Source organism: Abrus precatorius, unplaced genomic scaffold, assembly GCF_003935025.1.
Source record: "Abrus precatorius isolate BTA unplaced genomic scaffold, Abrus_2018 Scaffold8, whole genome shotgun sequence".
Classification (NCBI taxonomy): Eukaryota; Viridiplantae; Streptophyta; class Magnoliopsida; order Fabales; family Fabaceae; genus Abrus; species Abrus precatorius.
The window spans coordinates 20,738,083-20,760,072 of NW_020874428.1; the positions used below are offsets into that span (position 1 = coordinate 20,738,083).

At 29.1% G+C, this 21,990-nt stretch overlaps 1 protein-coding gene and 4 non-coding genes across 5 annotated transcripts; all 5 read left to right on the forward strand.

Annotated features, from left to right (window-relative positions):
* The first annotated feature begins 11,687 nt into the window (after nt 1-11,687).
* Nucleotides 11,688-11,772, forward strand: LOC113848602. The gene has a single exon (XR_003501866.1). It is a non-coding gene; the product is annotated as a small nucleolar RNA SNORD25 (small nucleolar RNA).
* Nucleotides 11,773-11,919: 147 nt separating this feature from the next.
* On the forward strand, nt 11,920-12,062 carry LOC113848696. The gene has a single exon (XR_003501959.1). It is a non-coding gene; the product is annotated as a small nucleolar RNA snoR136 (small nucleolar RNA).
* A 178-nt stretch (nt 12,063-12,240) lies between these two features.
* On the forward strand, nt 12,241-12,331 carry LOC113848688. The gene has a single exon (XR_003501951.1). It is a non-coding gene; the product is annotated as a small nucleolar RNA snoR31 (small nucleolar RNA).
* A 135-nt stretch (nt 12,332-12,466) lies between these two features.
* Nucleotides 12,467-12,561, forward strand: LOC113848676. Its single transcript, XR_003501939.1, has one exon. It is a non-coding gene; the product is annotated as a small nucleolar RNA snoR31/Z110/Z27 (small nucleolar RNA).
* A 6,313-nt stretch (nt 12,562-18,874) lies between these two features.
* On the forward strand, nt 18,875-21,644 carry LOC113846953 (probable protein phosphatase 2C 25). Its single transcript, XM_027475735.1, has 4 exons — nt 18,875-19,433; nt 19,964-20,302; nt 20,418-20,597; nt 20,713-21,644. The coding sequence occupies exons 1-4, from the start codon at nt 18,993-18,995 to the stop codon at nt 20,872-20,874; spliced, it is 1,122 nt and encodes a 373-aa protein (XP_027331536.1). The 5' UTR covers nt 18,875-18,992; the 3' UTR covers nt 20,875-21,644.
* The last annotated feature ends 346 nt before the right edge of the window (nt 21,645-21,990 follow it).

Genomic DNA, 21,990 nt, shown 5'->3' on the forward strand with positions numbered 1-21,990 from the left:
GTAGGCTTGATGCCTATAAGGATGTTCCATATCTAAAAATCTCCTATGACAATCAAACCATGAATTTTTTCCTCTATGTTTTAAAGTAAACGCCTTTGTATCCTTCATACAAATTGGGCATGCTAACTTCCCTTGAGTCATCCAGCCAAACAACATTCTATAAGTAGGAAAATCATTTATCGTCCACATCAGTGCTGCCTTCATGATAAAATTTTGCTTACTTGATAGGTCATAAGTTACTACACCCTCACACCATAACTCTTTCAACTCATCAATCAAAGGTTGAAGGTATACATCAATTTTAGCCTTTGAATTTTCTGGACCAGGAATTATACAAGTCAAGAATAAATATGGATTTTTCATGCTCATTTCAGGAGGAAAATTAAAAGGTGTAACCATAATAGGCCAACAAGAATATGGTTTATTAAATTAATTGTTTGGAGCCAACCCATCAGCACATAACCCTAACCTTAAATTTTTAGGATCGGATGCAAACTCAGGATACACAGAATCAAAATGTTGTCAAGCCTCACCATGAGATGGATGAGTCATTATCCCATCACTCCTTTTATTTTCAGCATGCCACGTCATGTAAGGAGCTGAACTCATAGACGCATACAACCTTTTTAGCCTAGGAATCAAAGGTAAATAATGCATTCTAGTTTGCGGTACATCTTTATGTTTACCACTTCTACCACTTTTTCTTGGTTTAAACCTTGGCTCTCCACAGAATTTGCAATTGGTCAAAACAGCATCATCTTTGTAATACAACATGCAGCCTTTCAAACAACAATCAATTTTGACTTCTTTTAATCCAAGTTTGGAAACTAATTTTTTTGCTTGGTAAAAGTCCTTTGGGATGGAGTCAGGTCGAGAACTAAGCTCACTAATTAACATTGCCCATTGATCAAATGAACTCTGACTTTGATTGCCTTCTGACTTTATGCTTAACATTCTTACTGTTAAAGATAACTCTGAATGCACACACCCATCCCATAAAGGCTTGTTTGCTGCTTCTAAAATATTATAAAACTTTGCAGCCTCTCCATTAGGTTCTTGTTCAGCTTCAAAACCACGAAAAATTCCAAATTGAGGACTAACAGCATCATATACCTTTCTTGATAACGACTATTGCTTTCTTCTCAACTTACATTACCTACATCCTCACCTGATTGCAATATATTTGAATTACTTACTTGATTTTCCAAATTAACTACTTCCCCATGCTCAGTCCATATCCAATAATCATGTTTAAATCCAAACTTATACAAATCATATCTAATTGAATCAATATCCAAAAACTTTCTACACTTGCACTTAGAACATGGACATCTAACTTTTTGGTTTGTGATGAATTGCTGCGAATTACAACAGACACGTATGAATTCCTCTACACCCTCAAAGAATTCAGGTTTTATTCCCCCCGACTTGGGTGCAACCTATCATACATCCACTGACGATTTTCTGATAAACATCTTTCTCAAGAACTATATAAACCTAATACAAATATACAATGTGGTATCAACATTCTATTATACATTACACAAATTTTTAATATAAATTTTGGCAGAATCTCCCCTAATGTTTACCACTTTTTTACAAAAATCAAAATTTCACCACACATAACTAATATATTATATAACAATATATTAATCGATACATCAAACACAAACACATCACAATTCTAAACCGTTCTAGAGCACATCCCCTTGTAACTCCACAACATGCATATTCTACAAACTCCACAAATACAAACAATCCCACAGCACACAATAATCAAGTTCAGAGAAGGACCTCTACGCCCTTCCTCCCAGTCATACAATCTTCAATCCTACAACTCTATCTTAGAAATTTTAAGTCTCTAAAAAACATAAAAAATTAAAAAACTAAACCGATTAAAAGTTAGAGTATCATACCAGGAATACAATGATGCAAATATTCTTTCAAATGGATGCTCCAATCACTCGCAAAGGCCAAAACACTGAGCTCTTAGAGAGAGTGAGAAAGAAAGGGGCGAGAGAGAGAGAGTTATGTAAAAATGAGGAAGGGGAAGGGGGAGGCGGCGTTTTATGGGTTTCTATCATTATAAACGGAAAAATCTGTCTGTAAAGGGTTTAATAAAACGGTGCGTTTTATGTGTCACATTACAGACAGATTTTTCTGTCTGTAAATTCGTCAAGTCCATTTACAGACAGAAAAATTCATCTGTAATTTGTCACCTGAAAGGTCGGTTAAAAATAGCCATATTTACAGACAGAAAAATTCGTCTGTAAGTCCTGCTATAAAATTCTCTCTTATTTTCAAATTACAGACGAAAAAATATGTCTGTAATTCCTGTCTATATGTGTTCGCGCCAAATGACGGGCAAACTACAGACAGATTTTACAAACAGATAAAAATTCATCTGTAATACAAACGAATTTACAGACAGATTTTTCAAAAAATAAAAAAAAATTAATAATCCACAAATCCGTCTGTATTACCAATAAATTTTTATCCATCTATAAAATCTGTCTGTATATACCACTTTTCTAGTAGTGCGTTGTATAATATAACCATACAACAGTCTTATTTAGCATATCATGCAACATCATACAATAACAAAAACACACATTCTCATCTAACAACTCATGATAGATGTGTTAAACGACAAAACTATTAATGTTTGTATATAACGAAGGCAATTATATTTCTTACCTTAATCCAACCCTAAAACTTAAGTGTATGCTTCTAACTTAAGTGTCAGAGTATATGTACGTAGAAATACCTTCTATTAAAGTTTAGTTAAAGTCTTTAACCATCATTAACTAATGTAAAATAGCATATTAAAAAAGCTACTCATCTTGACCACCTAATATTAAAAAGATATTGCTTATTACCAATTACAACAATTTAAATAGTTTTTTTTATAAACATTGTCAATAATTAAATATAAAATTATAGAAAAATTAATTATGAATTACCTAAAAATAGAAAAGAGAATAGATTTAATAATATTAAAAATAAAAAACCACTTACAATTTTCAAAATATAAATTCTATAGCCTATATAATTTATCTATTAAAATGAATAAGTTATATAGACTGGCTTGTTGAGTCCAACTTATTTTTTCAACTCCAACAAGAATAGTGTACTTTTTTTTAAATAAGAAATAAATTTGTTAATTAAAAATTTAGTAAGGTTATTAATTTATCTTCATAAACTATTATATACAATTTTCTTATAATTTGCATAGATATTAATGATTCTCTATTTTACAATTTTAACTATGCCTAAAATTAGGTCTAAAAGTAGGCAAATTGTATATGGTTAGCCTTATCAACTCATTCCTAGCAGGAGGGGAAATGACATGATGTACGTTCAAACAGGGAGAAACATTATTGACCTGTCATTGGGGGTACCCTCTTGCTCCTTCCTTTATGCTAAGGATGGGAATGGATCAGCTTATTCATTTATGTAAAAGGGAATTGAATAATGTGCTTATTTGGGCATGGCACCACAAGCATATCCGAAGAACCCACATGCATATATGATGCTAAATGTTCCTCTCACGTATTTAAGCTTATCCTTTTTGTCTAGGAAACTTTTGTTAAGTAACCCAATTAAAACCATTTTCTTGGAAAATTATTGACCTTTGGAATCATGGAGAGCGGCGTGCCAAGTAAAATAGGAAGTAGTCAAGTGAGCTCTACTCTTGCAGACTTTTAAGTCGTCTTCTAATAGTTCAAATTTGATATGTTAACGAGTTTGACAATTCAGCTGTGCAATTGCTAAAAGCATCAAATGTTGGTGCCCATTCCCAATTTTAAAAGGTATGGAAGGGAAAGAGTCAATGCCATGTTGTTTTGTTAAATTAAAATAAACTTAAAAACAAACAAATATCTTTTTATAAGTTATAATAAGTTTATATGTTCCAACTTTCACAAAAATGAAATGATATTTAAAAAAAAAATCATCATATACAATCAAATTTCACTTATTAAAATATGATTTATTTTTTATAAATAATTATTAAAATTGTATTTATTTGATGCACAATTACAGACTATGATGCCAAAATGGTTATTTATAACTCAACCATAGAAAATGCGAAGAAGCCCAAGTTGCAAAACTTCTACTGAAAGCAAATGCATAAAGCAACAATAGCGACCGCAATTTCTTGTCAAGTAGAATTTAACAAGCATAAACGGATAATAGATTTTTATTCAACATATATTCTATAATTCATAATAAGTCAATTCAACCTTCACCGTCAACATATAGCATAGAGAAATAGTTAAGCATAAATCATAATATATATGAATCAAGTTGTGGTTTTTTGTTTTTTGCCGGAGGATTCTAAGACTCGCCAATCCCAATAACGACGGGTTTAATTAATTTGTTTATTATTATTGACGTATAAAAATTTAATTATCAATTAATTACATGGTATCACAATACCACATATTTTCAAGATTGTTAAACAATTATTCTATATCAAACGGGTTTAATTTTTATGTATTATATTTACATATTATTCTTCATATGATTATATTTTTTTATTGATATCTTATTTAATAAATTGTAATATATTTATTATTCCAAAAATAAAAAATTATTAAATAACATGACAATACATTATTAAATATGAATATTATTTTTTATACCTAACCTTAATTAATATGAAGTGATGAGTTCTTTTGAATTAAACATGCAAAAATTATGTAACCAATTTGCATATATATATATATATATATATATATATTAGAATTTTTATTTATAAATTATATTTTAAATTTTTATAAATAAGAGAAAAATAAAAATATATGATAAGATAAATAATATAAAAAAATTAAAAATAGTATTGCATAAAAATATCTTTAATAAAAGTTACTTAACTACTTATTTAACGTTTCAGTGACATGCTAAGAAAAACAATTACTCACTCCACTTAGTATATCTTCAAAATGTGGAATAGGCAACTATTGAATAATTCTATTGAAAATGTTTTAACGATTAATCATGCCACTTCCCGTGCCTGCCAAATGAGGAATATGCAATTATTGAATAATTCTTATTCAAAATGTTTTAAGTTGTTATATAGGTTTTGTTTGGAAAATCAAAACTTATAGTTTGTTACTTGCAAAGTATAGTTTTTTTTTTGTAATAAAATTACCTGTATAACTAGTTAAAATATGTTAAATGACTAAAAAAAACTAAAATTGTTTCATATGAGTATAAATTACTTAAAAAGTTGAAGAAAAAAAATCATAGAAAAATTTGTTTACTAACGTTCAATAAATTAAATGATACTTGAAATAAATTTTTATAACCTAGCTTTCAAATGATTATAATTAAATTCTCTCTACTTACTTATTAAATAATAAATTAAAAATTCTTAATTAACTTATAACTTATAACTTATTTTTTACTATATTCATATTTCTGCAGTGGGTGACATAGAGTGGGGATGCGATAACGACGTGGTTGTTGCAGACAACAATAATGACACATTTTACTTCATCAGCAACGATAGAATTAGCGATAGAAAGGAAACACAGTTTTTTACTCTCACTATCATTGATGCTTAATTTTGAAGAGGGTATCGTCACTGCCTTCAGAATTCAGATGAATTATTAGTAAACAAAAGAACATAGCTTTCGTGGGGATGAGTAAGCTCCAATGGAATCACGCTGGCCTTGAAAACGAAAGCAGAAGATTCATCAATAAAATACCTAGCGTGCGGCGACACGATGAAGTTGCGTGAGTAATTGTAACAGCACCGTAAGTGGCAGTGACATTTACATTATACGAGTTTGGAAGACTTGGATGCATTGAATAAGGTGTGGTTTTATGGTCAAATTCAACGTAAGTTTTGGCTTCTCTGGGATTTTAAAATGGGCAATCCACAACCCTACCTTATATACTTCAATTGAAGACTTGGTTTCTTATGGGTGGAATGAGATTGAGTTGTGTTAATACTTAATACGTCGATTCGCGTCATATGAACACCAGAGTACAATCACTATTCTCCACCGATTTTATTTAATCGATCTGTTGTAGATTAAAGGAAAAAATTTAAGTATGATATCACAGGTATTTTTTGTTTTGTTGTTTAATTAGGGTTAGACTGTTTGTTATATAATGAAAGATAATTTTTAATATTAACTTTATGGTATGAATTATTGAATAAAATTATAACTTTAATAAATAAATAAATAAAAACACATGAAACAAATACATACCTATAACACGATATTTGTCATTTGGTTCCACTCCATTGTAAACAAAGGCAATGATGGAAAATGTAGATTGGAGCAGTTAGGTGAAAAATGACTCAGAAACGAAGCTATTGAACTTTATAATCAAATCTCAAGGTTATTTTTTCTTGTAAATTTCACATTCGAGTTTATTTAATCAATATAGCAAGGTTGATGGTGGAATTTATTTAATTGGTATAGTAGCAAGTTTGAAAATCACACAATTTCAGGGGTGGCCTTAAGCCCAAGCAAGTAAGGCAAGGGCTTTAGGCCCCCAAATTTTTTTTAATTTTATTATACTTTTAAATAAATTAAAAAGATTAAATTTAAAAATAATTTTTAATTTAAATATTTTAAGTAATTAATAACTTTTTATTGATATTATAAATAATATTTAATGAGCTGTAACTCTTAACCAATAGATAATAAATATTTTTTAATTTATTTTTTTAAAAAATAATTGAATAGCAAAGAAAAAAATTGAATAGTTTTTTACTTTTTATTTAATTGCTATTTCTTTATTCTTTCTTTCTCTAACTACTCTTTTTTTGTTTAATTTTGTTTCAATTTATATTTTTTTACTAACAACAACCTTGGGTAGAAGTGGAGGAAGAAGTAAAGTCTTCTATTTTTTTAACGCATAAATATTAGTACGAAGCCTTCCATTTTTTCAATAGAGAGGCACATTCGTACAAGAATCTTTTCTTCACTACTCAGCCTTCATTACTCACACCTATCAAATAGTATTTCGTAGTTTCTTTACAAAGCTGTCACTCTTAGAGGTGTAAAGATTGTAAGTGTCAAATTTATTTTTTTGACAATCAGGTTTTATTATTTTAATTTGGTCTTATTTTAAATAAAATTATAATAATTTTAAATAAAAATTTAAAAATAAATTTTAAATAAAATTATAATAATTTAAAAAATTATTTTATTAATAAAAAAGTCTATTTTTAAATTTACTTTAGGCTAAAAGCTCTTGAGCCGCCTCTGCACAATTCTTACGGTGAAAATATTGTTTCAGGTGAATCCCATTCTTCAACCCTTCTTTGCATATTGCATTGCATTACCACCCATAACAAGATCATAGGATCCTTATCCATATGCACCGAAAAAAATCGACAAACCCCTCATCATCAATTTCAAATCAACAACAAAAGGCATCAAATTGGTTTGGTCACCATCGTTGTCAAATGAAAGGAAGCTATCACACTTGTACCACCAAAAATGTTTTCGCACTTCTGCGTATAATTAAGATTGTTTACATATTGGAGTGTAAAAATAATCTTCTACCAATTAAATTAATATTGCCATCAGCATTTTTATTATAATTTTCATATTTTATACTTAATGCATTCATACAAAATACAAAAAATCTACTGTTTTATATTTTAGATATATTTTTAAATAGAAGTTCTTTTAGAGGTAATTTTATCTTTCACCATTTTAAGTGATTTTTTAAGTTAAATATTTATTTTATATTTAATATTAAATTTTCACAAATGTAAGAACCAGCTTGCTTGTCAGTTGTCCTTGACTTCTTTCACCATTTTATCTACTACTCTCCTTTTGAAAATCATTTCTCCTTCTAGTTGATGTTCTCTCTTTTATTAGAGTCTCAAGTAGTGAAATCTACCAAATGCTTGCACCACCGTTGACGTCACCCTCCAGTCCTTCTACTCTCATACCTCTAACATGCATGTTAAGATGGTAAAAACGCTGTATTTCTGCCTTTCACCACCACAACATTACCAGTAATAGTAACAATGACAATAAGTTTCATGGCAGTGATATTAATTATGATGAGATTGAGGAAGTTATGAAAGGAATGAAAATGTGCAAAGTCAAGAAGAGAGTGTGGGATGTGTAGGGTTCATAAGTATGAAAGAAAGAGAGTTTTGGATGATAGCAGCAATAATGAAATAGATAAATGCAGCAGTAATGATGTATATCAATTAAATTAGTCTTTTAAGACTGTGTCATGTGTTACTTAATTACAAAAATTGTTAATTAGATTTAGATATTCTACATTTGACAAAGTAAAAAAATTAACACTCATTTTAAAATTTCATGGACCAAATTACTCAACACTCATTTTCCCACATGATTTTGATCTTTTGCCATCAGTGTAGAACTTTTATTGCAAGAACTTAAATTATAAGATAGAAGTAAATTTTACATTTGAGTATTCTCTTTTGGACAAATAATTTATTGAAACCGGTACGTAAAGTTTTATGCTTTATTGTTTTATATTCCATGCTTCAATTGATTCTTGTGACGTCAGAATCAATTGATGCTCTTGTTTTTTTATGAAGTATAATAATATAATACTGATGCTTTATATATTTTTTATTATTTCATTATGATGTCATATCGCATATATTTGAATTTAAGGGTCATTTTCATCTTCATTACGATATATGATATCATAAATTTCGATTTGGGATCTTGTAAGCCACTTAAGCCCCTCAAATTCAACATGTTCCCGACATCCTTTCCAGTTTCCATAAAGGTTTATCTCACCTCTCTTATTCTCACCCTCGAGTTCAACTTATTAGTACTTATATTTATAAATATTTGGATTTAATGTAATATAAAGTATAAAATTATTTGAAATTTAAAGTAAAAAATAAATAAAAAACTATAAAAATCATTTTTTTCATTAAATTAGATTGAATTTTAGGTCAAATTTTTAAATCAATGAGATATAAATTAAGCTTTTGTCTATATGTTTATAATGATTCACCGATATTTATAAAATTATGGTAATTAAATTTTTTATAAGTGTATATTCAAAATTGTAGCTTCTTTTTTTAGGAATTTATCTTATTATTTTAATTTATGATTTTGTCATTTTGGATTAATTTAAAGTTATTTTTGTGTCTCATAGTTTTTTATAGTTATTTTTATAATAATGTTTTAATTATAAAAGAGAAAATAAAATAGTTTATGTACCTTCTAACTAACTAATTCGAAAAGAAAAAGTGTTAAATTTGGAAGACTTTTATTCTAAAGTTTGTTTGAGAATTATATGTTCGAGATATTTTTAAGAAATATTTTAGTATTTGTTTAAAAATTAGGATTATGTACTGTTGGATTTATTTAATTTTAACAATATATTTAATTCTGAATTACTTATTTTAAAATTGAACTATTCATTTAAATTGCATTAGTTGGATTGAATTGGGTTTGATTTTATGTCCAATTTAGAGTAAATTTTTTAATCAAATTAAATGATTTCCATATTAAAATTGATCAAATCTTATTTATAAATGTTTTAATTAAGACTGTAGTTATTGAAAAACTACTAAGAGCCAAGCATAAGTATAACTATTTAGATATTTTTATGTTATTCTCCAGTTAAAATTAAAATTTTATTCAATAATTTGTTTCAATATTACCTAAAACATAACAAAAAATACCCTAAAATAGCACCGAGATTTTGTCCAATTATTAATTAGTATACTATTTGTATTATTTATGTAGGATAGAAGTTTCGTTTTTGACAAAAAAAAAAAATGCAATCTAAGAACAAAACCCAATCCAATAAAAAAAGACACAAGCTAAAACATGCAATGCAATATCTGAATTTTTTTTCTGGTCTAAGAACTCGTATCTTATTGGGCCAACAAGTTCTGGAGCCCGCTTAGCCCAACTACATTGCTGCGGATTTATAGAATATTTTTTAACATTATTTTTTTTTATTATCTAAATACATGAATTAAAATAATTTTTAAATACGCTATCCAAATATTGTCAAGTAATCTAAATTTATATATTAAATAAAAATATATTTACCTCTTACTCAAAGGTTAGTCTTTAGCTTCACTTATAGGTGGTAATTTTTTATATTTGTGTCTAAATAACTTGTATGCTTTATAACAAACAATCTTACTTAAATCGTAAACATTCACATTATGATTATGTCAACTCTTTCAGCAAATTTTCGTTCATTGACAATATTTTAACCTAAAGTCACATTCCTACATTATATGTCGGGTTTAGTATAAGGAATGTTTTAAAATTCTTAAAAATATGACATAGGAATAAAAGAGAATAAAAATACTTCTAGATATAAAAAATATTTAAAATTTTATTTATAAATAATAAAAGATAAAAAAAATTCATCTTCATTGATAGAAATAAAATATTTTGTGATAATTGAGAGTAAAAAAAATATTATGCTAAAAAATTGAATATTCAAACGTTTTACAAAAAATGACAAATTTTCTATTTCTAAGAATCTCATTCCTAGGAAAGCAATACGAGATTTTCTATACCAAACTGTCAAAGAAAAAGAGATTTTTTTTTTAAAGGCATATTGATTTTTTAATTCAAAAATTATATTCATTACTTAACTTTTTATTTTTGTAATTTGAATTTTTTTAAGTAAATCACATACTTTATACTTTTAAACTATTATCAATTAGATATATATATATATATATATATATATATATATTTTCGTATCATTTTCAATTTTCAATAATATACATCTTAATTTATAATTTTAAAATTTATTGAATTTTGTTTATATTCGCACACACGTGACTCAAAAATAACATACACCATTTACAGTCAAAAGGTTAGAGTTTTTCCATTCAAGAATTCAAACTTTTTTAATAACTTCAGTATATAAATTATGAGCATTAATATTTGAATTAAAATATTTTTAAAAACGAAATAAATTTTATAATTATTTTCAAACAATGTTTTTTTACAAATGACATTTTTATTAAGTGATTTTTTAAAATTTTATTTAATATAATAACAATTATAAAATTTACTTCTTTAAATCTGTAACAATTATAAAATTTTAAATGGTTATGTAATTTAATTTTAATTAATTATTTTTAAAAATAACTGAATTCAATGATATTTTTGTAATTTATAAAAATAATTAATAATTTTTTAAAAAGTCAGTCTCAACTTTCAATTCTGTTGTTTAGAAATAGTGGTTCATTTCTCTGGGCTTGGGTTGCGCTAGTTAGGGTTTTACTTAACCTAGGTAACCAACCATTTTTTCTGAAAATCATACGAACCGTTGGATCACTAGGATCTGATAATTGGCGTCCGATCAATCCGCTATACATTCTATAAAGTGACACAGCGAAATACATCTCTTGCGCCGTCTCTTCTTCTTAGCTTCAGCATAGGAAATTAGGGTTTCTGAACTTTCACCTTAGAATCTGTGTAGCTTTGAATTTGAAATGCGCTTTCCGCTTCACTATCTGGTCGATGCGGAATAACTCGATTCCCATTCGACTCGTTCCCTTGAAGCAATAGTGATTTGTGTTGTTCTTTCATATCTCTCCCGCAACCCCCTTTTTTCTGTGTTGCTTTTGGGAGAACACTGGAGCAACTACATGGAATTTCCTCTCAAATTTACCATTTTCTTTTATGGGTTTGCGTTTTTTCGTGAATTGGGTTTCTGGGGTTTTAGTATTTTTCAACTGTGATGAGCCTACAGACCTGTAATGATTTGCGGGTATGATCGCAAACATTAATTGAACATCTAAGGGACTGAGTTGTTTGATGCTTTTCCCTACTTTTTAAATCTTTGCACTTAGTTGTTGATGGTTTCGTGCATAGTTTATCTCATTTATGTGGGCAAAAGGTCTTCTTTTGTTGATTGTTTTTCTTCCGCATGTATTCTTTTAATTGGGCGTTAATATTTGAAAAGGCTTCATATTTCTTTTAGATTTTTGCTTGCACTTTTTTCAATGTGTTTGGCAATGTTTAATTGAGGCCGAAAAGTGTGTTCCCCTCGCTATCCTCCGTTGCAATTTTGATGCTACATTTGGACGTCGGGGAACAAAATTCATCCTTTTTGGGTGTTCTGAATTATTTGTTTTGAATTTGAAAGTCTTTATAATGAAACAGGGTTGAGGTTGTTTGATATCAGTGGATTGAGTTCTCAAATTGAGGTTTTAAATCTGAGTTTTCTTGGTGGTTATAGCAGCTTGAGTTCCATGTTTGTTTGGTGTACTGTGATAGTTGGTGGGTTAGGATGAAGCAGAATATATAATCCAACACTTGATCTGATATAATAACGAGTGATGGCAGACAATTTTCTATGCTTCTGAATCTACGAGTATCTGTGCTGTCATAAATATGTTTAATTATTAGGTAATAGGCCAACGTACGTATAGCTTTAGGAACATGTCAATCGATCCAGTTATCTGTTGATTGGGGTTAGTGTGTTGACACACTCTGTTGCTTTATCTTGCATCATGTGATGAAATTGGAAAAATCTTAGGACACCTTCCTACACAGCAAACATTGCTGTGGATGAGAATGAATTTTCCATGCTGATGATGTGCCTAGTTTTTAGTAGTAATTTGAAACTATGGTTGTCTCTTTGCGGTGGGGACTGAAAATAGATGAGAGTGCGTATTTTTTAATATCATTTAATCTATTAAAATTAAAAAATGATAATAAATCATTAAAATTGTAATGAGAATGTTATTATTAAAGAGGAGATCCAATTACATAACTATCTAATAACTTTTTGTTCTAATATATATTTTTAAAATATATAAAAATATGAGATTTCGATTTTTTTATGTTAATATTAATGCAATCTGCAGACTTTGTTAGTAATGTAATTTAAAATAATAATATATTTAAAATTTTAAATGGATTGTACTATACATTAAAAGATGAAATTCCATGTTTTGAAGATCTAATATTAAAAACATGGTCATACGTTTGAAATAAACATTTCCATTAGTACATGTTGGGCTTAGTAGATGTTGTGTAGCTTCCGCCTGTTGGGGTCTCTTTATCTAATACTATGGACGACCGAAAAAATGGATATTGGACATTTCGTCCAAATGACAGCGTCTCTAGACATATCAAACGTCATTCATTAAAGTCTAAATCTCTGACAAAAGCAAAAATAAGTTTTTTTTTTTTTTGCTTTATTTTAATAAACTAAATACTTAAATTCATAGTTAAGTTATTATTTTAAAATTTTATTAAATACTTTGTTATAGTTATATATTTAAATGAACTTTAATGACATTTTTGAGAATTAATCTCTACTTCAACAAAAGGGTTCCTTACAGGGAAGATTGCTAGACACTTCAATTTATACGAATCGTTGATGAAAGTATTTCTGGTATTTGTGAATTAGATAGATTGATTTTAAGAGGGAAAAAAGTCATTTGTTTAGATTATAAAAACATTGTGTTTTGTTTTTGTTTGAATAAAAAAATATAATTTGATCTAATTCAATTAAAAGCAATTTGAATTATATCGTATAAATTATTTTTATAATTTTTTTTTTACTTTGGTTAAAAGGTAATAACTAAAGTTTTTTTTTTATGATTTTTATCAGAAAAATAAAATGTACAGAAAAAGATACACACGAATAATCTTAAAAAATAAATAAAATTTTAAACATATTAAAACTAGTAATGATCTTGTGTACAGTAATGATATTATTATATTATAATCTAATTAAAAAAATATTTTGTGTTTATTTCGATTTCATAAGTTTCGTGAAATTAAAAAGAATCAATATTATAATAATTTAAAAATATATTCTATAGTATAAAATTATAAATTTTTAATATCAAAACCAATTTTTTTTAAAAAAATAGACAAGAATTGAAAAGTTAAATTAGTATTAAATTTTAAAATAATTTATTAATTATTAATGTAAAAAAAATCTCAAAATGACCAAAAAATAAAGAACCTTTAAAAATTCTATTTGGTTTACAAAATTTACCTAAAAATACTTAATTTTAAAAATTAATACTCAAGTTATACATAAAAATTGAGAATAAAATTCATTTCCAAATAAAATTATAAAAAATAGTTAAGTATTACAACTTCATGAATCTATAATTGTATAAGTATATGTGGGAAGTTAACTTTGTATTTTGATTCTGATGGAATTGAACTTCTAAAATTGGATTCCAAATCGGATTCAATCTAACAAAGAAAAATAATTTATGTTTTTTAGTATTTTTAACATTAATCTTTCTATCGTGAAAACATCGACATTTAAGTTTAACTTAATGGAGACCATCAATTAGAATTTCATTTATATAACGGTTGAAGAAGAGTAGATAGCCCAATTGAATTATCAATGTTCATGTTGGATGAAATTTCAATGGGTACTAGTAGTGTGCAATTCATTGATAAGGAACTCAAAACTGGAATCAAGTTCATGTCTAAGTTTCAAGTCTCACCATTTTTCACTTAAGTGGATGTAGAAAATATCATGCTTAAAGGGAACAAGGCTCGAGTAAGAAAATCTAAAGCAAGGTTTACTGTGAAGGAAGAGAAACTTGTTATTCAATCATGACTCAACGTTTCAAAAGATGCAATTGTACAAGTTGATGAAGAAGCATATGGATTTTGGTTGAAAATTAAAGACAAGTACAGTTAGCATGTGACTATTTGTGAGAAAGATAAATGATTCAATTAAAGTCTCGATATCATAAATTGAACATACTATAGGTAGGTTTTTCAGAAAAAAAATAACGTATAAAAGTTGGGCTCGTAAGCTTACGAAATATTAAAAAAAAAAAAAGAGTTTATGATGTAACAGATACTCTTTTAAACGTAACATATACTTTTTTGATCTCATTCTCTTAACATATGTTCTTTTTACAAGAATGATTAATACCTCAAGATGCAAATTATGTATAAAGATAATTATTACTTCTTTTTCGAGGTGTAGAAAACCTCTACGAGAGTAAAACGTGCTAAAATCCCTCCAAACTAAATACCGTCCATGAGTTATTGTTTGCTAAAGCGTTTTCTTCACTTCACTCACCAAGGAAGGAATGTCTCATTTGAATACGCTTTTTTGTTCTTTATAGCGTTCGTAAGTTAGGAAGTCTCGTTTTTTGTTTCTATTTCATGCTTTTGAGTCTTTGAGCTAAGGAAACACACTCGTAGAAGGTCTCTTTAGAAGAAATCCCCTATAGAGTTCCTACATTCTTTTCTCTACTCTTTGTGGAGGGTCCTTGAACCTCCAAAGTACATAACTTATAGGGGAAAAGCCTCCTATTATTATCTTTTGTTTCTTATATAGTTCATCATTTCCCTTGGTATCCTTTTTCATTTCTAGGTGTGGCATCCCTTGCAACTTGGCCTTCCTCTTGTCATTTCTGGAGGTGTCATGTCTCTGTTCTTAGAAATGTGTCCTTGTTTGTCTTGTCCATGTAGGGGACTTGTTCCTTGACATTTGTATTTAAGGGATACTCACTGTTCCAGTTTTTACTCGGCAGTTTAAGGCTCAGCCCTGTTGCTCTCCACCTTGCTATGAGGCTTTTTTTTGGACTTTATGCTTCCGTGACATTAATGCTATGAGCGTTTGCTGCCTATGTCGCTTTCTCATAATCACCCACCCTTCAGTGTCTTTTTTTTTTTTATTTGAATTTTTATCTTGGATTATTTAAGGGTTCAATTCCTTGATTCCAATTTTTTTTCCAACAATGCAGGTGATAAGTTCAAGTTCGAGAATGCATGGTAATTATTGAAAGATGAACTGAAATAGAACACAAAAACATTTTGAAGGTTGTTAAGAAAGAAAGAAAATTTATGCACGGGGATGTTTCTAACCTAAATATGTCAACAAGTTGCAAACACACCCTTACGTTGCCTACTTTGATTCACTCAACGAGTGAAAAAAAAAGAGAGCAAAAAACAAAGGCACAGGAGGAAAATAAATGAAACTTCTTTCCAAAATGCCAAGTTGAGTGCTATGCTATTATGACAAAATTGACATGTGTTAACCGATTGATTATACAATTCTCCCATTCACTTCTATGCATTGTGGACCACTAATTGAAATCGAATGATTAAAAATATAAGATAGAAAACCGATGATACATATTAAATTTATCCAAAAACATATTAATAATTTTAATAACATCTTCCTCTTCTTCTACGTCTTCCATTCTCTAGCACAGAAGCACATCATTCCTCGCATAATGCCATGCTTACAGACACTGGCATTAGAGGTTACAACATCTAAATTTCAAAAAATGAAATTGCATTGCACACGACATAACACATACAAGTGAAATAACTAAAATTAAATATAATCTTAATTTCATAATATCATGTATTTTATTATATTATCTTTTTTTTAAAAATCAATTAGTATAACTTGTTTTTTTTTTTATGTAACAATTTATAATTGGATCCCAAAAACATTATATATTTTTTTTTTATTTTTTATTATGTACAAAATTAAAAGAAAATAAGTTAATAGTTTTTAGTTAAAATTTAAATAAGTGCTGATGACATATGAAAATGTAAGGTAACTTGTAAAATCTATTTAGTCAATTTTCAAAAGTTATATGGTTGAAGAGGAGAATTGCCTAAATGATAATAAAAAATTATTATAAAATTCATATAAAAATTAATAAAATATTTCAATGCAACTATGGGATTATATATATACATATATTGACTCTTTTATTTGATTTTTCTTATCACTCACGTGGTGATTATTCACTCTATTCATTTCATATGTTTCTTTTACTGTACATGAATGGTAAGTAAATAAACTTTATTCTTTTACCAAACAAAGCACTAAAGCCATTAGACGATAGAACATAAGTTTCGTCCAACGTTAGAATGGTTGTTGAAGATGGCAATGCTTGTAGAGAACATAGACTAGACTAGTAGTACAAGGAAGCAGAACTTAATGCAAGTTCTTAATCACCATCAATAAAGAAACATATATAGTTGACAGTAACAGCCTGTCATTTGAATCAGAGCACCTAATTGTGTTACTGTTACAAACTATAAAATGATTCTGTCATGAAGGGCATATAATAAAAATTTAAAAAATAATGATTTTTATAATTAATAAATTAACTGAAAATTTGTAGTTCATATGATTGATTATAAACTGTTTAAAAATTAGAAAAATGAAAAGAAATTGATTGCTTATTTTTAATAAACTAAATACTACTTTAAATAACCTATAATAAATTATTTTAAAAATTATAATTTTTTTATTTTTATTTATCAATAATTTAAAAAAATCTGAAACTTGAATAATTGACGTTGGAAGTTGGAGATGAAGTAGTAGGTTGCAAGTTAATGAATGAGAAAGAAAAAGAGTTAAAAAGACGTAATGAAAAATGAGTTAACGTTGGGAATGTGGACGTGAGAAGAGAGGTGGCAACGGTCATCATTCCAAATTAAAAAAAAAAAAAAGATTGTGTGTGTCTCTCACTCTCTCTTCCCTTCCCAACGGTAACTTCTCAGAACCTGCTTCTCTCAATCACATGCTGGGCCCCACACTCTCTCCACTGCTTAAGTCAAACCTCTAATCAAAATACGCTCTTTCAACGCACCAAAACCATTTATTCAATTACACTTTTTTTTTTTAATTTTCTTTTCTTTTCAATTCCTTCCTCCCTACCCAGTCCAACACCGCACTCTGCCTCTGTTCATTTACGTAATTAATATATTTATTAAAAATTTTACAATATTACAAAAACTTTATTTTTTATAGACAAAAGCATGTTTTTATTAGAGATAATTCTGTTAAAATAAGATAAAATCATAATAAGCAACAAAATTATCTCTCCAAATATTTAAAATAACTCGTGAATGACTTAAATTAAAAAAAAAAACAAATTGAAATAATTTTTACCATTTTTTCCCTTCAATTCTTAAAACTTGGACCAGCCTTGCTCTCCCACACTGATTGGCACCTCAAATTACATTCTTATCCACTAATGTGTTTAATAAGATACACGTTAGAGTCAACATTCAAATGAGATTTTAATTCCGTTTAACGCTGTCAACTCCGTCATAATTCAAGCAATTGCTATGTCTTGCTTCACAATTCAAACACAATTTTCATGAAATGGAATTCCTACTCAAAATTTAACACTTTATTTATGCTTTTCTTTTTCGTCTATACTCTGTAGATTTTATCGTGTGCATGATAATTTACGTTTAAACCTTATATTTATCTCTCTAATATTATAATGAAACAAAAATAGATTACTTTCTTTCAATAATATTATCAGTTGTAGTTATATTTTCTTTCTTTCAAATATATATATTTTTAATTAAGTATTGGTCATACATTTTAATTATAGTAAAATACTTTTTTATAAATCAAATCAAATTTATTTATTTCTTAATTAGTTTTTCAAATAAAAAATTATTTTCCATATTTTCATTAATCAATACTAAATTTTTTCAATCAAAATTAAACATAATAGAATATTTATAAATTCTACATTTACATTTATCATCAGTCAATCAATTATTTATTAATGAACTCATTTTATATAATATTCCTTAAATTAACTTTGACATGCATAAAGTTGGGTTTTTTATTTCAAAAAAATTTAAACAAAAGGAAAAGAATAAAAGGCAAATTAAAAAGAAGCTTGGGAAGTAGATGCAAAGATGAAAGAAAGAAGAATAAATGAAGGGGAAAATAGCGTTTCTGGAAAGAGGGTCAAAGAAGGTTTTAAAATTGGGTCTGAATGTGATAACTGATAGCTGTATGTTATGTGTACCTCGCAATTAACACGCAAATAAGAGGGTCCCACACTGACTCTGTTCTGACCCAAATAAACACAACATTCTATTCCGTCCTTTGTGTGTATATATATACCCCTCTCTGCCTCAGCCACATCCTCTCTTATTCTTATATCAATCTCTCTCCAAACACAACACAAAACAAAAAAAGAAACAGACCATTTCCAACGTTTGAATTTTGACTGAAGACACAAAACAGCGACAAGGAACAACATGTCTTGCTCCGTCGCAGTTTCAAACTCGCCGGTGTTTTCTCCTTCTTCTTCCCTCTTCTGCACCAAGCCTTCCATCATCTCTTCTTCACCGGAATCTCTTTCCCTCTCTCTCTCTCATCTCAAACCCTCCAACTCTTCTACGGCGTCGTCTTGCTCCTCCCCTTCTTCTTCTTCTTCCCCTTCCTCTCCCTTTCGCCTTCGCCTTCCTAAGCCCTCCACCTCCCCAAACGCCACCGTTTTGAAGAGGAAGAGACCTGCTAGGCTTGACATACCTGTTTCTTCTCTCACCTTTGGGGTTCCTCCCACGCCCTCCGCGGCGGCGCGTGATGTCGTCGAGGCTGAGGGAGATGGGTTTTCTGTGTATTGCAAAAGGGGAAGGAGGGAGTACATGGAGGATCGTTACACCGCCGGGGATAATCTACGCGGAGACCACAAATTGGTAAGAAAATTTACCTTTTTTTTACCCTTTTTGAAAATTGATTTTTTAGGGCTTGAGTTTGGATGGTTATGATTGTGGGGTGTTTCTAGGAACTGGGGTTGTGGAAAGTTTGAAACTTTATATATGAATTTGACCTGGGTCTGATTAAATCCTGAAATTTAATTGTTTGAGAAAATTGAATAATTGTGGACCTTTTCTGGATGGTTTTGTCAATTTTGTTAAGTTATAGCTACGTTTGGAAAAATCTGATTAACTTAATACTGTTTTGTGTGATTTTCTGAAGAAACTCGTCATTATTGGTAAAGAAATAAAGCCTTAGTGTGTGGGACAATAATATTTGGCTGCATGATTTTGGTTTTTTTACCCTTGAATTAAATAGTTCAAACAGAAATTAGGGAAGGATTGAATGAATATGATGTTAATTGAGGATTGATTAATATGCCCTTGCTTCTCATGGTTTGTTCATGAGTTAAATGGGTGACAGTGGAATAAAATCTAACAAGAAGCAATTTGTTTTATGATCCTTCCAGGCTTTTTTCGGCATATTTGATGGACATGGAGGTGCAAAAGCTGCTGAATTTGCTGCGAATAAGTTAGAAAAGAATGTCTTGGATGAAGTGATTTTGAGAGATGAAGACGATGTTGAGGAGGCAGTGAAGCGGGGTTACCTCAACACGGATTCAGATTTCTTGAAAGAGGATCTCCATGGTGGCTCTTGCATTGTAACAGCATTGATTAGGAACGGTAACCTAGTTGTGTCCAACGCCGGCGATTGCCGTGCTGTCATCAGCAGAGGAGGTGTTGCCGAGGCCCTAACCTCTGATCACCGACCTTCAAGGGAAGATGAAAGGGACAGAATTGAGACCCTGGTATGTTTCTGACTGTGATAGTACTTTCTCGGTTTCTCCTTTATCTGTGGTTATTGAAACTTCATGTTTGATTTGGATATGTTGGTTCTTAAAGCATTGGAATTTTGTCATGTAGGGTGGCTATGTTGATCTATGCCGCGGAGTTTGGAGGGTCCAGGGATCTCTGGCTGTATCTAGGGGAATCGGAGATCGACACCTGAAGCAATGGGTGACAGCTGAACCTGAGACCAAAGTTCTCAGAATCGAACCTGAACATGACTTGTTAATATTAGCTTCAGATGGATTATGGGATAAGGTATAGGACTTAAGGAACGTTATTAGTTTGTTTTTGAAAATTATTTTTGAATATATTGTTGCTCTTGCATTGAGTGATTAAGTGAACAAGTTTCTCTTTCTGATTCTTATTTCAGGTTAGTAATCAGGAAGCAGTAGATATTGCTCGTCCTTTTTGTGTAGGAACCAACAAACCTCAACCATTGCTAGCTTGTAAAAAGCTTGTAGATTTGTCTGTTTCACGAGGCTCTATGGATGATACAAGTGTAATGCTAATCAAATTGGAGCACTATATTTGAAGTTTCATTATCATTTAGTAAAAGAGTAGAAGGTGGTGTCCAAGGTTTTAAATTGCAGTTGCAGAATGTGATTTTGATCCTTGGTTGGGGTATGATGATAGAGTAGAATAATTCTTTAGTGTATATATTTTTCTGACGACAATATTGGGATTTTTTGTACCCGGAGGTGGGGAGGTTTATTAACAAAATAACGTTTAGTAAATTTTTTCATAGCAATATTGGTGTAATAAGCATTTGATAAGTTATACATTATATTATTTTGGTAATTCATTTATTTTTTACACACAAGTTTTTGTGATATTTATTATTTCCCTTTTTGAGTTACATAAATTCAAAGTTGTGGAATGATTCAATCAAATAACCTGCCAAGTAAGCCGTGGGTGTTGTGAAATTGACAGCATAATCAAACGGTTAGATATTTGATTGACCAATTGGCTTGAATAGTTTTGCTTCTTCTGTCTTACGAATTTGACGGTTTTTTTATTTTTTGGTCAGCGAATTTGACAGCTTAATCAAGACGCGCTTGCATTTGTTATTTTGCAATAAATAGTTTTGGGCCTTAATTTGTAATCTAATTATTGCTTTCAAGTTCCATCACCCTGCGTGATTATCTCAAACAATGGGAGGGTTAAATATTACTTCGAGCCCACTGTTCTATACAACGTGAATTTGATCCCACTTGCCCGAACTGTTGCTATTTAGATTCATAATCAATGCTTTGCTTCTAAATATAGTAATATAAAATTGATTTAGATGTTCATGCTTTATATAAATCAGATGTATTACAGTATATTCTTAAATTGATAAAAATCTCTTGCGCATGACCCTGAAGGTGATACTTAAGAGTTAAGAAACGGAAAGAACTGACTGTTCACTTTTTATGAAATCAATATTTCTTACACGTGAAAATTATGCTTATATTGGCAATATTTAATTTAAGGTTAAGTGTCTTTAAAGAGCACTGGTTAAGGAATAAATCCATTAATAAAATATGTTACTAATGTAATTTTACTGTAATTCCTCAAGTATCTTATTAATTTGCAATAACATAAATGTAAACCTTTAATAAAAATAAAACTAATTTTAATTGACAAACAATATTAACACCACTTATAA

What these genes read in the sequence shown, in the direction of transcription:
- LOC113846953 (XM_027475735.1), top strand. Translation starts at nt 18,993, where the DNA reads ATGTCTTGCTCCGTCGCAGTTTCAAACTCGCCGGTGTTTTCTCCTTCT. An exon ending in TACGCGGAGACCACAAATTG is followed by an intron (nt 19,434 to 19,963) that starts GTAAGAAAATTT and finishes TGATCCTTCCAG; the next exon opens with GCTTTTTTCGGCATATTTGA. An exon ending in GGGACAGAATTGAGACCCTG is followed by an intron (nt 20,303 to 20,417) that starts GTATGTTTCTGA and finishes TTTGTCATGTAG; the next exon opens with GGTGGCTATGTTGATCTATG.